The 17,510-nt window shown below is 44.8% G+C and overlaps 2 protein-coding genes across 8 annotated transcripts in view; both read right to left on the bottom strand.

Moving 5' to 3' along the window:
* EXT2 (exostosin glycosyltransferase 2) overlaps nucleotides 1-11,046 on the bottom strand; it is a 120,887-nt gene extending 109,841 nt beyond the window's left edge. For 5 of the 6 annotated variants that reach the window (XR_003045152.1, XR_003045153.1, XR_003045154.1 and 2 more), the window contains exon 1: nucleotides 842-1,407. Coding sequence is in view for 2 of the 6 variants with exons in the window: in XM_025044145.1 (XP_024899913.1) it covers nucleotides 842-1,377 (536 nt within the window). In the remaining 4 variants the exon portion in view is untranslated. Of the gene's footprint in view, nucleotides 1-841; nucleotides 1,408-10,855 lie in introns of those variants that run through there. The other variant, XM_006908054.2, reaches the window with a different exon arrangement.
* Nucleotides 11,047-13,906: 2,860 nt separating this feature from the next.
* ACCS (1-aminocyclopropane-1-carboxylate synthase homolog (inactive)) overlaps nucleotides 13,907-17,510 on the bottom strand; it is a 14,404-nt gene continuing 10,800 nt past the window's right edge. For both annotated transcript variants that reach the window (XM_006908053.3, XM_025044142.1), the window contains exons 10-15: nucleotides 17,409-17,498; nucleotides 16,143-16,188; nucleotides 15,888-16,029; nucleotides 14,831-14,973; nucleotides 14,571-14,724; nucleotides 13,907-14,432 (exon numbers count right to left, since the gene is read on the bottom strand). In XM_006908053.3, coding sequence (XP_006908115.1) covers nucleotides 14,344-14,432; nucleotides 14,571-14,724; nucleotides 14,831-14,973; nucleotides 15,888-16,029; nucleotides 16,143-16,188; nucleotides 17,409-17,498 — 664 coding nt within the window. In that variant the 3' untranslated portion in view covers nucleotides 13,907-14,343. The remainder of the gene's footprint in view (nucleotides 14,433-14,570; nucleotides 14,725-14,830; nucleotides 14,974-15,887; nucleotides 16,030-16,142; nucleotides 16,189-17,408; nucleotides 17,499-17,510) is intronic.

Below are 17,510 nucleotides of genomic sequence, written 5' to 3'. Positions count from 1 at the left end.
AGTGAGTTCCTAGAAATCCCAGCAGCAGGTCAGGCACCAGCCTGGACCCTCAAAAGGAACAATGGGTGGATATGTACTTGAAGCTTGTCCCTCACAGAACTGCTTGCGGGAATGAAAATCTGAAAGCTCTCTCTGAGTGTTTACCATTTGATTAAAGGAACAAAAAGAAATAAAATATAAAAAGCTGATTAATATATTATGGAACATATGGAATACTATATAAATCTTAAAATTACATAGTAAAAGAATATGAAATTATTTGAAAATACATTCATGATCTTTTAAGAGAAAAAAGTAGCAAGGGAATATGTACCGTGTGCCCCCATTCTTGACAAAAGTGAATATATTCACATGCATACGTATATATTTTTACACAAAAATGTATATATAATGCATATGTATATATTTTTATATAAAAAAACTGAAAAGTAACATAAAAATGATTATCTCTTAGAAGCGAGATTATGAAATGAGTCATATTCTTCTTTTTGTTTACCTGCATTTTCAGACATTTTTAAAGTGAACACATATTATGAGAGTAATAAAGAGAAAGGGAAAGTATTTAAATTTAAAAAGAAAAGCATAGGAAGACAAACCATCCTTAAGTTTTTTAGACTCTAAGAAGCTGGGAGCCCGCGGCGGCAGCACGGATGGCAGACAGACTGCTCTTCACTGGCAGAGGCCGCTGGGCTCACGCTACCAGTCAGTCACCCATCCACATCCCATCCCATGAGAAAAGAGACAACAGCGGGAAGCCAGCTTAGGGGAAGAAATGTCCCTCTCCCTGCCCTTCCCTTGATTCCCTGAAGGACTTGGCTCCGGTCTGAAAAGTGCTAGATACCTAGAGAGCTGGGCCAGCGCTTGCGCCGTCTCCTTAATGCGGAACGTGTTCTGGTTCAGCACATCGATGGACGGGACAAACAGGCAGGCCCGGGTGATGTCGTCGGTATAGTAGTCACTGTCTGAGATAGCCGTGAGCAGTTCATTGTACTCCCGGGAGATGGTGTTGCTGACTGGGACGCCAAAGTCATCCACGTACTTTTTCAGAGGGTAGATATACACCTTGATTTTGTTCTTTGGGTTGAAACCACAGCGGTAGACATCAAAACACGTGTGCATTCTGCAACTAAGATCGCCCCGCTCGGGGATGGGGCTGTCGGCCGGCAGCCTGACCACCGGCACGTCCCGGACACTGCGCTTCTCTACGCTCCAGTCATTTGACGACTCGATGGAATGCGGCCAGAACTGAAACATGCCAGTGGCAATGAGGCCCAGGAGGACAACGGAGAAGAGGGTGATGTAGTAGATTCGGTGCTTGGTCTTCATTCTTGGGATGAGGGCAGGACCCCGGATATTGTACTTGACCGACGCACACATAATGGCACAGACAGCCTCTTCCTTACACTCCTGGTTACCAGGCACAGAAATGAAAAAAATGAAATATTTAGGGTGGCAAATGGTAGTTGAAAGAACTATTTGACTTTTAATATACCTTTTTTTTTTTGATTTGATGAAATAATGAAAAGAAACTTTTGACTGTCCTTTGTATATATAAATATATGCTATATAATCTTTAACATTTAATACTACATATACTATTTAATATAAATACTAATATGCACTATAAAAATATAACCATATTCTACAAACATATGTTCACCGAAAGCATGAGCTGATCAATGTGAGGAGCCTAGGAAGACAGGTGTTGACCAAGGAAGAAAAATCAAAAGTGGAATAGCTAAAGACAGTTGTTTCGTTGTTGTTAAACACTTGCCTAACATAAACTGATGCTTCGTCTGGACAAACTGACAGTTGTTCTAAAATCTATTTTTATTCATTTATGCATTCAGCCCTCTACCGAGCACCCATCATGCAATGCAAAGGACACAAAGAAGAAAGCAAAGACTCCCCCTCTGAAGAACTTATATTCTATTAAGGTAAGACAAACAGAACTGTACCAAAATGCAAAATATAAAAATAACACTAGAAAAATATCAATAAAGTGGCAAGGGTATTAGAGAAGAAAAGAGTAATCTTTAAATAAAATACACACCGACGTTGTATTGGAAGGTGCTAGCTGACATACTCAGACGGAAGGAATGAAGAAAGGAACAGGGAGGGAGTTTAGGGAGAGAGGGAGCAGAAGAAAGGCCAGTGTGGTGATGTTTACAAGACTGATGCCAACCATTCTTCTCCTCAGCGAATGTGCATACGACTTTTCTAATCAAAAGGTAGAATCTATCCCCCTTCCCCCTGAATCTGGGCAAGGCTTGTGACCAGCTTTGACCAAGAGAATGTGTTGGAGGTAACATTCTCGGGCTTTTTAACCCAGGCCTTAAACGACCCTATAACTGCTGCTTTTGTCCTCTTGGAACCCAGCTGCCATCTCTAAGGCAGTGGCGCTCCCGACTGAAGGCATCCTCAGGGAGACCCCAGTGGAAGCCATGTGAAGCAAACAAGAGCCATTCACCAAGTTCCACGTGGACGGCAGAATCTTGAGCAAACAACTACGTGATTGTAGTTGTTTTTAAGCTAAGTTTTGGGTTGGTTTGTTACTCAGCCTAGCTAAATGAAACAGCCAATAGGAATCACCAACTGATATAAAGAAAATTCTTAGTCCTCAATTGAAATTGCAGAGTTCCCCTGTAGATCACAATTTAAGATCCTTACCAAACAAACCTTCCCCATCTGATGCCTAGATACTCTGTGGGGAGGGTAGAGCCTTGAGTATGATTGCATCATATGCCACAGATTTACCATGTTACACAAGCTACTGTGGCATTCAACATGTCAAAGTCCTAATCTACAAAATGGTCTGATTCTACCCACTAATCTTTCAGAAAAGCTATTAACATAAAGGAAAATAACTGAAAAGCTCACAGACCATCATAAGGTTTATCAACCATTTTTACTTTGGCTAAAGAGAGCTCTCCCCAAGTCACTGCCCACACTGTAAAACAGCCTCCTGCCTACCTAGCAAGGTACTGCCTAGCAGTGAATGTGAGAATCGTTCCCAGCTTTTTGGATAAAATGTGGACAGTCATGAATGATTTCTGTTTGTATCTCTCTAAGACCGTGAGCTAGAATATAAGAAATTTGCAAATCACAGACGAATGTAGGAAAGCTCATACATTTTAAGCCTAAAGATTCTCATCTTTGGGGTATACACATCAGCCATTCAATATATGTTTATTGATTCTATGACAGAAATTCAGACATGAGCGCTATTTCATTTTTTTCTGTCATTCTACCAACCAACAAGATGTTCCCAGCCTGCCCCCACCCCCTACTACCTCCAGCCTTGCCCGCTCCAATAGCTTTCTTGCCACTTATGTGACCCTCCTAGAGTTCAAGGACAGGAGGTCTCAGGATGAAAGGGTGCAAGGAGCTGCACCCTCTGCTGCTCCAAGTCAGAACTTCCCACAGGCTCCTCAGGTTTGTTTACATCCTGAATCAGTGGTTCTCAAACACCCAAAGGCTGAGGCTCACACAGGAAGCCTGTTAAAACGGAGTCTTTGCCCCCAGCACTGGAGGTCTGTACTAGTAGGTCTAAAATAGGGTCAAAGCATCTGTCATTTTAGCAAGCTCCTCAGATGTTTGTTTCATGCAACCGGATCTACCATCTTTACTAAAATTAGTCAAACCACCTTTTAACACAGTGACTTTCAAATTTTCTTCTTTAAAGCAAAATCTAAAATAAGAAACACATTTTATATTGTGACCCAGTACAGACACAGATGTGTATGTGTGTGCATATATGTATTTGAAATAAAAGTTTAACAAAACAACATTTAATCTTAGTACACAGTACCAGCCATAGAACATTTGGTGAACACTGTTATTTTTCTATTCTGTTATTCTATTGCTTTTTTAAAACTTCTGGCCATAACCTACTAGATAATTTATAACACCCAATATTGGGTCACCTAAAGTTTAAAAAATACAGTCTGCATGCTTAAAGAAAAAAAAAAAAATGAGGGTTAAGGGAAAAAAATATAATCTACTTACACATGAGCTTTACAAATTTTCATGAGTTGCAAATTAACTATAAAAAAAGACATTTTCACAAGAAAATAAATCCAAAGATAATAAAAGAAAATAAATAATAAATGAAACAGAAATTTAAAAAAAAAATAGAAAGGCTCTACAAAGCTAAAAGTTGTTTTTTAAAAAAGATGAATAAAATGGTTATTTAACGTTATTCTGGTATGATTAATTGAACTAAAGAGAATAAAAGCACAAATAAACATCTGTAATGGAGAAGGGACCATAACTCTATCTGCTGCCTATATTTAAAAGATGATACCAATGAACTTATGCAAATATATTTGAAAACTGAGATAAAACGAAAAAATTATTTTAAAATATAACTTAACAAAACAAGGAAAAATAGCAAACCCGAATAGTTCTATAACATTAAAGAAAATGAATCAAAAGTTTTTAAATCTTCCTACAAAGAAAATTCCTGACCCAGAAGATTTTCTAACATTAAACATTCAAGAAACAATAATTCCAATTTTACACAAATTATTCCCGAGTTCAGAAAAAAGAGGGAACATTCTATGGCTTATTTTAGGAGGCTAGTATGCTCTTAATACCAAAATCTTAGACTAGTGGTTCTCAGAGTGTGGTTTTGAGACTCCAGGGGTTCCCCATGATCCTTTCAAAGGGTCTATAATAATACTGACATTATTTTTTTCACTTTCATTTTCCAGAGGCTACTTGATGTGTGATATTGCAAACAGTCAATGCAAAAGCAGATACCGAGAATCCAGCTGTCTCCTATTAAGCTTTTTCTAAAAATAATGAAAAATATCAACTCAGATTCAAAATGCTCAACTCCAGCCAGAATATATACAAAGAAAACTCCACCTAGATAAGTCAAAGTAAAACCACAAAAAAGAAAGCCAAAGAAAAATACTAAAAGCCGCCAGAGGGAAGAAAAATCTATCCAAGGCAGATTAAAAAGCTATATATAACAGACAAAACTATAAAATGTTTAGAACACAACAGAGAATATCTATGACTTCTGGGCAGAGAAAGATTTCTAAAACAATACAAAAAGTGCAAACCATAAAAAAATAAAATGATAAATTTAGGGTTACAATTAAGAACTTTTTCATCAAAAGACAGTAGTCTACAAACCAGAAGATATTTGCAATACATACAACCAATAAGGATTAGTAACCAGAAGAACTCCTACAAAGCAATAAAAACAAAAAACTGCAAAACAAACAAAAAATAGAAATTTTGTCCAATAGAAAATTGGACAAAGGACACAGAAATTTCACAGAAGAGTAAACAAAAATGGCACATAAACATTTGTAAAGATGTTTAGTCTCATTTATGGTCAGCAAAAGCAAAACCACAATGAGACATCTTCTACCCACCAGCATAGTCAAATGTAAGAGTCCAACACCACCAAGCACTGCGGGGGGACCCAGAGCCACAGGAACTCTCCTGGCAGAAGTATGATCTGGCTCCAGAGTTCCAAGTGGTCATCGGAAGGACTGGAAAGAAGAGAGGGCTGATACCCACTACATTAGAGTCGTAGGCATCACATTTTGCTTCCTGTCTATCATAGTTCAAGCCCATCTGTCCTCGCCCCTCCCCAAATAAAGAACCAAAGACAAAGATGGAGGTGCTGATAGTTTACTTAACTTGGGAGGTGATCTAGGAAGCCAGAGTGACCAAGCAAAGAGAGAGAGCCAGGGAAACGAAGGAAGGCCAATAAGGAATGTGTTAAGCTGGTTGCTGCTGTGGGCAACAGGGGCCTTAGGGCTTCTAGGAACCCTTTGAGGAACCACGTAGACTAGTCTGGTCCCTCAGGAAGATGAAAAGCTAGGGCATTTATCTGCCAACTCCCATGCGCTATTGATTGAGGGCTGCCTAGTACTATTATTATTAGCTCAGAGGCTGTAGTCGACAGCCCTCAAAAGGTCTGGATACTATCCCTTCGTTGATGTACAGTTAGTCTGACAAAAAGCTGAGGTTCCCTTGAGGAAAAAGAGGGACCATTTGTCTGTACTTGCAGCAGGGATGTTGCAAAGTCCCCCAAAGAGAACCAGCCTCTCTCTCAATCTGCAGGCTACATTGTCTGTACTTGCAGCAGGGATGTTGCAAAGTCCCTCTTCAAAGAGAACCAGCCTCTCTCTCAATCTGCGGGCTATGGGTCTGAGCCCTCACATCTGAACACTAGGTGATGAGACATCAGCCCATTTGCCAGTTCCTTTTGCCTGGTTATACAAGTCAAGCAGTACCCTAGTCAGCCACCCATCTGTATACTGCAGTGGGTCGCGACACACAGGTTGTGAGTTGGGTCTCGATGCCCACATGGGTATTGCATCTGCCTTGCCTCGGATGGTTAGTGGCACCAACAGCCTTTGCTATTTCAGAATCCTATTATCTTCGTAGATGCTTGGGAACGCAGTTCCATGGTCATACCTCCTAAAGTCAATCCTGGCCTACAGAGGACAGCCAACACTGAGCTTCTCAAAGTGGTCCCGTTACTGAACATTCCATATTACCAGAGTGACGGGAGTGTGCCCTCCTGGAAACTTGGGGAGGTAGCCCCTCTCTGGCCTTAAGAAATAAAAGCTTCGAGTGTCCACCTCCAATCTCCTTCCACTCTTTTCCTCAGTACTCTGCCAGACAGTTCTGGCGCCTCCATCTCATGTAATGTAGGCCAGGGTTTCTTAACCTCAGCAGTAATGACAATTTGGGCCAGCTAATTCTTTTTTGTGGGGAGCTGTTCTGTGCAATGTAGGAAGTTTAGGAGCCTACCTGCTCAACAGAAGGAAGAAGCAATCTTTAACAGTGACAATTAAAAAATATATCCAGACATTGCAAAATTTCAGCTGGGGAGGCAAAATCACCCCCAGTTGAGAACAAGTGGCATCAGCCATTGCCTTGTCCAAGCTTCAAGGGGCCCACCCAGCAGCATATCAGGACTGGCTCTAGTTATCCTTGCTAGGTCTTTAAATCCTGAAAGATGCGAGAATGCCCCCAAGGCAACAGTCTCTCCCTTCCAGCTTTACAGTCCACCAGTACTCTCAATCTTGGTGTAACACCCTCAAGACCACTCCCACATGTGCTCCCCTGTGGAGAATGGGTTGCAAGCTGACAAGGTCCTTGCAATCTGTGAGGCCAACCAAAGGTTGCCTCACCTCCACAAATCCTATGAATGGGAAGTAGGAACTGATCAGAGAACAATGCGGCTGTGTAGGGTGGGGTTACCCTATGGAAATGGAAATAATTAAAGTAGGATGTGGAGGTTGGGTGGAGATAATCTCATTCTAGCCAGCAAATGTATGCTCTTGTATAAAAGCAAACTGCACAAATAAAATCACCCTCTACTCCGTCATCAGTGGATAGTGGGCCTCCCGATCCCAGCTTTCTGTCTTCTTTCTTTTCTCATTCTCTCACCGTTCCCACTCAGGATTATTTTCCAGGGCCACGCTGGACGTGGCAGGATTTACCACTTGCTAGACGCAGCGCTCCTCCATGCCAGCTGGCCCATATAAATTAGGTCCTACAACTCTTTCGATACTAAAACTACTTACCCATAGCAGGACCGTACTTGCCTGCTGAGGCAATGCTGAGATCTGAAGGGAGGGGGAGGCAGATCTTGAGGAGGATAAGCTCCATTCTGGAAGGCATGTGCCTCAAGTGAGGTCTGTGCACAGGGTCCAGGCAAGCAGAAGTTGTTCTCTACAGCGGAGAGATGGAACCTTCTGCTGGCCCAGAAGAGCTAAGGAAATCTGGGAGTTCAAAGCCCTTAGTGATTCCACCCAAATATCTCCATCACAGGTCTCGCCCCTGACTTGAGCAGAAGCAACCTGTCAAGACTGTGCATTCAACGTCCTTTGCAATTTTGACAGAGTTATGATTAAATTCTGGGCCTGATTTTCAACACAGTCTGCCCTCCAGGTGCAGGTGATGCTGCCATGGAGCCTTCTGTCTTTCGCAGTGTGTCTTGACACCTTGCTGATCTGAGCCTGCTCTTACCTCAAGGGCTGTCAGGGAGGTAACGAGAGCCACCCACTTCTGCTACCCTTATCATTACCACTGCCCACATGCTAGAGCTACTGCACTAGTCACTGACTTCCCTGCTACCTCAATCTCATCTCAACCCGCTCCTGGTGAGTCTTACAACTGTGATGCTAGAGAGTACCACGGCTATTGACGCCTCACTTACCACCAGCCAAGGGGGTCCTTGTTGGCATCTGGGGATGAGTGATTCCAGTTTCACAGTACTATTCTCAGGGCCTGCTCTCTAGAGGCACCTCTAGTACCAGCTGTCTTATTTTATGTTCTGCCAAACTAAGAAAAAGTGATTTGTGTGCATGTTTCTTGCAGAAGGTGAATCCAGAAAGCCAGAATGAAGGAGTAAGGAGTCAGGGAAGAACAGAGCCATTAGGGTGCATTGTGGAGCTGGTTACCATACTGAGCCCGGCAAATGGACCTCAGTCCTGCTACGGTCCCTCTAAAAAATACACTTTAGAACTGTCCCTTTGAAGGATAGGGAGTGATGGCTTTCATCCATCGAAGCCCATCCCCATCTGTCTGAGGGCTGTCCCCAGAGAAGTAAACTCACATTTCTGAGGTATCGCCCCACAGGCTAAGCGAGATCCCACCAGGCTGTTCCTTACGGCTGACAGAGATGGTGAGTGCCTGAGGTAGAATAAAAACTCAGTAGAAGAGATGAGGTGAAAAGCCTTAAGTGAAAAAGAAAAGAATAAGAAAAGAAGAAAAAAGCCTCTTCCTAAGAGGTACTTTGGAGACAGAGAAACTTCTCTGTGAGCATCCACATACTTCTGACATATTTCATTACAGCACCTGCCATATCATATTAATTAGTTAAGTAATTGTAAGTCTGTTTCCTCTGTTGGTTATAATTTCCTAGTAGAGTTTTTCATCTCTGTTCAGGATTCCCAACATCTAACACCGTGTCTAGGACTCATTTCATGTAACCATAAATGTCTGTTGAATCAATGTCTCCACCTTTCCCAGTTCCATCAGTGTACACACTGTTCAGGGTCCAAGTTTTGAGTTATTATATGGTGATAACTCTGATTATTTTCCTTCTTGAATTATAGTTTCCGAAGGTGGGGAAGATGGCTAGGTACTTCCACAAACTGATTTTCCTGTACCCTAAGTACTCTCCTCTCCCCTAGCAATGAGCTTCCCTGAAGAGGACAGACCAAAAGGAATCGCCTACTAATGAATGTTTGTCCCATATAATACAATTACCTGGATCGAAACAAGAATTTCACAACAAAGCCCTACAAACTTCATCCTCCTCGAAATGCATCAAACCTGTCCCTGCAAATTACTGGAATCCTCTGGCTGGCTGTCAAGCACTGAGTCACTGGAAAAATCTTTTAACCCCACTCTCCTGTCCAGATGAGATGCATTTTTCTGTTCCTGGAATTATTTATTCCTAAAATTTGCCTGAATAACCTTTCCTTGGTGCTTTAGGCTGAATCCAATTCACTTAGTCCAATGTTTTGAGTCATAGTCTTTTATCTTAACCTTTTTTAGAAAAGCCCTCATAGCTGAACACCCAGGGTCACTGCTACACTAAAATTTAACCCAACTGTGCCTAAAAACAAAGGAACCAAATGTTAGCAAAAGCAGAACAGTCTGAAATTCATTGTCTTACCTGATAGAGTTCTTTATAGTTAAAGTTATATTATGGCTAATCAGCCCTAAAAATAGTTTCCAATTAAAACAAAACAAACAAACAAACAAAAAACTGTGCCCCTTTGTGCCAGGATGTTTTAAGCACTTTGTATTAACTTAGTTAATTTTCTTAACAGTATCATGTGACAAGCTGTTATTACCCTCATTTTATAGACAGAGAAAGTGCAACAGCAAGGTTAAGTAATTTGCCCAATGGCACATAACTAGAAAATGCCAATGCTAGGATGTGGAGGACAGCACTCTGGGCCTGGAGCCTGGGCTCTTCACATGTGAAGCTGCCTCTCTTGATTACCTTTAAAAGCCTGGATTAGAACAACCTTTTTCACTCCTCAATTAGCAATGCCAGAGTAACTTACCAAAAATCTAATCCATTCACACCAGCATATACAACCACGAGGTTTAAGTCAGAGGAAGTGAGAAATGATGAAAGCTGAATCATATATTGTATTACTGTGAATAACTTGTGAGCTCTGAAATTTACAAGCTACCTCCAGTTTGTCTTTAGAGCACTCAATTGCCTTAGAATTTAAAACTGGCCTAAGCAATTATTTGAGTCCCAAAACCGTAGACGTAGATCTAGTTCCCACCGCCCGTAGGAAAACTCCAAAAGCCCCTGAGCTTCAAGTCCATGCTCAGGGCCAAGACACCCGTGGCCATCTTCCCCACCAACTCCTCTCTCGGAGCTGGCTGGGTCACTAAACCCTGCCCCAGGCATCCGGCACTGCCCAGGATGCCATAGGCCACCAGAGTGCCCAGGGCACAAGAAATCCCTGTGGGAGGGAACAGATGCCTGCAGCTTACGGGAAGGAGGTGGGAGAGGTCGCGGCGGAGGGTGGGCACTGCGGGAAAAGGAAGCTGCAGGGTCCCGGGAAAAATGAAAGGAGTGGACAGGCGATAGGAGTGGACAGGAGATACAGGTGGGAACCAAGCGCGGGGGTTGGCCAGGTGAAGAAGGCCGTGCGGCAATCGAACTACTCCCAAAGTGGTAAATCATCGAGAGCGGCCCCGCGGGGGTCTGGGGCATCTCTCCCAGCCTTCGGGCCTCCGCACCGCCAGTGCTTCCCCGCTGCCCAGGGCCGGACTCTGCCGCGGCCCGGGGAGGCCCGAGCCTGCACCTCGGTGCCCACCGGCCTTCCCGCGCTGCGCTTACCTCGGCCACGGCTGCGTCCCGCTCCTGCCCGCGCTCGGTCACTGGCTCATGCCGCAGGGCGCGGGCCACGGCTGCCGGGGTAAGACTGCGGCGAGTCGGCAGCCGCCACCGCCCGCGCCGGGGCCGAGCGAGCCAGCGAGCGAGCGGGGAATTCGGCCCCTGCGACCGGGCTCGGCGTCTGACACCGAGCGCACTGCGCATGCGGGAGCGGTCCGGCCCTGCGCCCCCTGCTGGACAGGAGGAGTCTGGACACCACTTAAGGGTTTCTCCAAGCAGACGTGCCAAGCTCAGGGTCCACGGTGAAACTCAATTCAAAGCTGAGAAGCCTCGTTCATAACAAACTACAGACCGAAACAACGAGGCAGTATGCTTCACTTATAAAACCGTTATAAAACCGACAAAAATGTAAATGTTTTATTATAATCAGTACTGGTGAGCGTGCAAACATTTCTGTAGGGCAATTTGGCAGTACCCATCAAATGTAAAATGCGGTAAGTTTCCCCCAGTAATCCCCTCTGTATGGAGTTTACCCTACAAATATTCTCAACAATGCTTATCAAAAATATTCATTACAGTTCTGTTTTTAATAATAGGAAAGCTGGACACAGCCCAAATAAATTATGAAACATGATTAGAATGGAATAATGCAAGAATGCATATATATGTTGGTATGGAAATATCTTCAAGATATGTTCATATGAAAGCATGGACTAAAATTGTGCAAGTATGATCTCTTTTATGTAAAAAAAAATAGCTACACAGACAAACGGGAGAGATAAAATATATGTGTACGTGCTTATATTCAGGCATCTGTATAATATTTTTTCTGGAAAGAATCCAAGAAAAATCCACTTAAGATTTGGGGATAGAAATTGTGGAGGCAGAAATGGGGGAGAGAGATTTATTTTTGTTTCTGCATTATTTACATGATCTAGCCTTCCAGATGCACAGTAAAATCCTGTCATATTAAGTGAACCCTAAACATTTTTAATCAAAAGTCAGCATAATGTTACTGAGGTTAATGAAACGACCGCAGTGAGCCTATGCAATTTCTTGGTACTGGCTGCAGAATCCAAATTCACTTCTCGTCCAAACTATACCTTAGCGCCATCTGGTGGAAGTTGACACTTACAGCTTAACTATCCATGGGGCTTCCAGCAGCAACAGCGATTTCAGAAATATTCTTGTGAGTTACTGTCCGCTTGTCACAGATCCAGGGAGATTGGGACGAGGGTATTCCGGAGATAGGAGACCCACATCCTGTGTCTCCACATCCAGAAAAGCGTTGCTCTGCCCTCAAAATTCACATTCTCCCCGCCTGCCACGCACACAAAAATGATTGGAAATTGAGCGCACATAAACCCCATTTGAGAACTGGAGAGCATTTTGCTTCCTTGTCTTTTTCTGTATTAAACGTATATGTGTATGTTTCTAATTAACCATTCATTCTTTAATTAAATGAGTACTTCCTGCATTAAAGACATATGTCAGGCACAGCCTTTGAGGGACCTATCTTATTCACTTTACAACCCCAGGCATGCATAGTGCCTGGAACATAGTAAGTGCTCAGTGAGTATTTTCTGAGTGAATACAAAACAATGCCCAGACGCTAGAGGAGCTCAACAGAAAGAAGACAAATGCACAAGTAAGATTAGCCAAAGAAGAGGGCGGAAGTGGCAGAGAACATAAAGAAAATGCCACAATGGCTCAAAAGAGAAAGCAATCACGCCCAGTTGGAAAGATGTAGGAATATTTCATGCAAGAGCTGATATCTTTGCTGGTCCTGGAGGATATCTAGGATTTTGACAAGTAGAGAGGTAAATAGGGCAATCGAAGCACAGGAAAAAGACATGAGCAAAGACACAGATGTGATCAAGAAGCAGCAGCGATCAGAAAGAGCAAATGTTTTTTTAATCCAGTGTGGCTAAAACAGTATGATTACATTTCTAGGGGTAGAAACCATGCACGTAATTAGAGGTGAGAAGGTACAGAAGCTGTGATATCAGAAACTACAAGATGCTAAAGAAGAGGATGACTGCAGAGAAGAGTGGGAAAGAAAATAGGAGCCAGGACCTACCTGAAATCTCCGAGAAGGTAGAAAAGTGTCCTAGTACTCAGTGCTTAATAGAGGAGAGGCTGTAGAAAGATGTTACATTACTCCCTCGAAAAGTACAGGGCAAAGCAAAGATGGCACAAGACCCGCTTATCCAGTGGGTCAGGAAACATGGAAGTAGAAGTTAGAAAGGGTGTGGCTTCCGAGGAAAGTGGCATCATCTGAGTGCAACCAGCACAGGATTTTGAACCAGACCAACCTCACTTTGATTCCTGGCTCTGATACATTTTAGTTACGTGACTTTGAGACTATCATTCCGTTTCGTTGAGACTCAGTTTCCTCATCTCCAAAAGGAGGGATAATAATGTCAGCTTCCCAGAGTTGTTGAGTTAGAAATAATACATGTAATTAACCCAGCATAGCATCTGGCACATAGATGGTATTCAAGAAAAGACAGGGAAGAGGAATGAATGGATGAAAGGCAGAAAGAAAAAGGAAAACAAATTCTAAACCAAACAACGTGGTTAATAGAAAGGAAACACCGATTCCACAGTCACTTAAAAGAGGAACAAGGAAAGAGACAGGAGTGTCAGCACCAGAGAAGGGTCTTTAACAGATGGCTTTAAGGTCAGATCAGAAAGCATCTTTGAGTCTGAACTAAAGCACCCCTGGGAATGCGGTGGGCAGCCTTTTGCATTCTTAGGATAGAAAGGCCAGCCTGGGTCAGCTGGTCTCCACAGCAGCCTCGGTTCAGGGTCCAGCCCCATATCTTCCCCCCACAGTCATGACTAAGTCACTGTGGTTTGGGATCGTCAGTGAAGGTGGCTTCTTCCCAGGAAAGAAGAGGAAGAAGAGCATCTCAGAGTCAGAGGAGCCCCTCCTGACTCTCACATGGTCTTGTTCGCCTGTCTCAGGCCCCAGGTAGGTGTGATTAGGCCCACACATCCGAAGTGTGTAGAACACAATGTGAATATGTAGAATTAACTCCTTTCTCCTGGTAGTTTGGAAATTATCACTCTTTTTTATTTGGGGGGCATACTTCCTCATGTGTTGTTCCTTAGACTTGTTTCCCTGGCAGCAAAGGAGGAAGAACAAAAGTGCTACTAAAAAGGAGGTACAGGTTGTTCGTCTTCATGTCTGCAGGGGGCTGAGGGCAGTCACGACTCCTCCATTCTGTAAATCACTCATAACAGAGGCTTCTGGTTTCTCCCAGTTTTGTTTAATAGAGGGGGAGGGGAATGGTCAGGTCGAGCCACAACTTAAGGAGTCTCCCAGTCCCACCAAAAGAAGCAAGGAACAAACCATTCTTCTTCACGGGCGAGGCAATCTTCCTGGCAAATGGCTCATTCATAGTCAGTCTTTGCAGCTCTGAAGACCCAAGTCGGCAGTGGCTGCCAGGCCCAGCGGCCACGAGGCAATGACCAGCTCACCTGTGCTAGCCTCTGGGCTCTTGGGTCTGACAGGAAGAGGGGTCTTCTGCCTTCTGGGATTGGCTCTCAAGCACCTGCCGGACCCTCTGCATCCCTGGGAAGGGGAAGTGAGGGCCCTGTCAGCACTGATGGCTGGGTGGGTAGGGATGAACAAGCTGAGGTGGCTGAGGCCACACGTGGGGCCAGAAGGAAGGGGACAGCAAGGAGGGGGCTGGGAAGGCAGACTGCTCACCCAGGCGAAGCCGGTGGGCCTTGTCTGAGAAGATCAGGCGGAACCACCCGGGCTCTTTACACTCAAAGGCCTTGCCGGCTGACAGCAGCACCTTGTTGTCCAAAAACTTGCGCCAAAGCAGCATTTCCCCCTCAAAGGTGAGCTCAGGCAGATACTGGGAGGGTAGAAGGGACTCAGGATGCTGAGGAAGATGCCCTTGTCCCTCACCTGCTGGAGGGAGGCTTAAACTCCGTCCCCATCTGCAGCTCCACCTGTGTTACCTTCCTCAAATCAACCCAGATGAAGAAGCCTGCCCCACGGCTCAGGAAAGGGATCCCCAGGGCCCTGAGCTCTCCAGAGACATAGGCGTGGGCGGCCTTGAGCCGGGCGTGGCTCTCTGGCAGGTACACCTGGTTGATCCAGTCTGTTTGGGTGAGAGAGAAGCCCAAAGATAAGTCTCTCATCAACCTTGCACTCTGCCCTGTGAGTCCCAAATGCTGAAAAGGACATTTGGGTTGTTTCCAGTTTGGGTGATGGTGAATAGAGCAGCTATGAACACTCACATAGAGGATTTTGTGTGACCATAAGGGGAAATATCGAGGAGTGGCACTGCTGGGCCATTTAGCGTGTGCTTAACTTTATACATTCCCGCCAGTAGTGCAGGAGCGTTCCAGCTGCTCTGCATCCTTGCCAACACTTGATGCTGTTACTATTTTAAAAGTTTTTGCTATTACAGCAGGTATGCAGTATTTGGTCCTCATTTTCCTCATAAATAAAAACAATGGGGAAAATACAGGAATACCTACTTCCTAAGATTCTGGAGAGGGACAAATGAAATGATGCATTGAGAACATCTGGCAGGGCTCAACAAAGGGTGGCAATTACAGGTCCCCTTTGCTATCTAAACTTGCTGTCTGAACCTGGGAACAGAATAGATCTGCATAAAGAGAGTGTTCCATTAGAACATTTTTCCTTAGTAGCATCTGCTCTTTTTTAAGTATTCAGAGCTAATAATAAGGAGTTCACACTGACCCATGCCTATTCTATGCCAGGTACAATTCTAAATGAATGACCAATCACAGTTATTAACCCTACGAGACAGGTACCGTTACAATCCCTGTTTGACAGATGAGTAAACTGAGGCTCGGGGAAGTGAAGGGATGTGCCATGCAGCCAGGATGTAACTGATTTGGGTATGAACTTGGCCTGGGCCCATGGCTGGAACTCTCAGATACTACCCTAAATTCTTCTTGTGCTTGAAGCATCCTTGATCCCTGGCCAGTCCCAGACTGACTACGACCCTCCCGGATTCTCAGGTGACCAGGCCCAGGCAGTCACCATGGTCCCGGAGCAGCTGTGCCATCTGGTACTGGACCAGGCCACTGAGGCCGTGATAGCGGCAGAGGGAAGCCACTGCAGTGGCCACTTCCTTGTTTTCCGTGTACAGCGTGCCGAAGCGGAGCCCGGACATCCCGAAGTCCTGCAGGAGAGAGGCACCCAAGGGGGTGGCCAGCCCTCCACGGAGGGAGCCAGTACCACCCATCTCTCTGCCCTCCACCTCCCCGCCACCCTCGAGGCCAGCCAGGAACCCACCTTGCTGGTGGACCACATCATGTGGGTCCTCTGGGGGTCAGGCAGCCTGCAGAGAGCACGACGTAGAAACAGAGGCGACAGACTCGCAGGAGCCCACTCGTTTGGTTGAACGGTTGAATCTGGTTCTGGGTCAAGCCCTGGTTTCACCTCTTGAATCACCAATTCCCACACATTCTTTAGAGCAAGAGTCAGCAAAGTATAGCCTGCAGGCCAATCCGGCCTGCTGCCTGTTTTTGTAAATAAACACTGCCACACTTTCATGTACATACTGTCTATGCTGCTTTGGTGCCACAATGACACAGAGACCATATGGCCTGTGAAGCCTAAAATATTTGCCATTAGATCTTAAAATATTTGATTTAAAGCATAGCTCAAGTGACCTCTGACCACCTCCCAGTGGACCAGGCCAACCAGGTACCCTAAGCCGATCCTCTCCTGGCTCCCTAAGAAACTTCTCTTTTTAGCACTTAAATCAAATGACTATCTGTATATTTAGCTGCTAAAATGCCTTTTTCTTTTCTGGCTAGAAATAAAAGTTCCACATAGAAAGGGCCTATGTCTTCCTCGTTCATCGTTGTATCCCCAGCCTCTCGCAGTGTCTGGCTCAGAGTAGAGGACAAGTCACTACTTCCGTGTGTCTCACTTTTCTAATCCAGAAGTGAAGGGGAGCAAGAGCCCATGCTTCATGTACTTGGCAGATCTTCGGGAGGGTTACCTGAGAGGAAGGACTTAGCAGGGCTGAAAGGGTTGTTGGGAGATTATGTGAGATAGAGCATTAGAATCTCTGAACGCCAGATTCACACTTTATAGATGACCTGGTCCAGGTGTTTCTGAAGGTGTTTTGACCAGATTCTTGGCTCAAACTAATTCTAATAAAAAAGCCCAAATAGCCGGAAGTGTGTGGCACGTGCAAGGGGCTCCAGAATATTTGCTGAATGAGTGAGTGAATGAATAAATGAAATAATGAAGCCGGAGCTACTAGAGAGATGAAGAAAACAGCAAAGGCCAGATTCCCACCCACTTTTCCAGGAATCCTCCTTGGAGCTCTCAGAAACCCCACGAACAATTGGAAAACCACTGATATGGCCCAACTCTCTCATCTTCTCATTAGGGGCTCTGAGGACAGTGGGATCAGCTGGATGGAAGAGAAATCACCCTCGGGGAGGCCATGTCCTATGGGCAGAGCCACAGAGGGGCCAGGGTACCATGGGTGGACTGGGGGCGGGGGCGGTGGTGGCAACGTCAGCTCTGGTGGGGCAGCCTCACCTTTCCAGGCCTAGGACGCTGTGATGCCTAACTGACTCCTCAAACACGGACAGCATGTAGATCTCATCCACCAACACGTGCAGCTCATGCCTGGGCGGGTGG

The sequence above is a fragment of the Pteropus alecto genome, unplaced genomic scaffold, assembly GCF_000325575.1.
Source record: "Pteropus alecto unplaced genomic scaffold, ASM32557v1 scaffold71, whole genome shotgun sequence".
NCBI lineage: Eukaryota > Metazoa > Chordata > Mammalia > Chiroptera > Pteropodidae > Pteropus > Pteropus alecto.
This window is presented reverse-complemented; position numbering and strand designations above follow the sequence as displayed.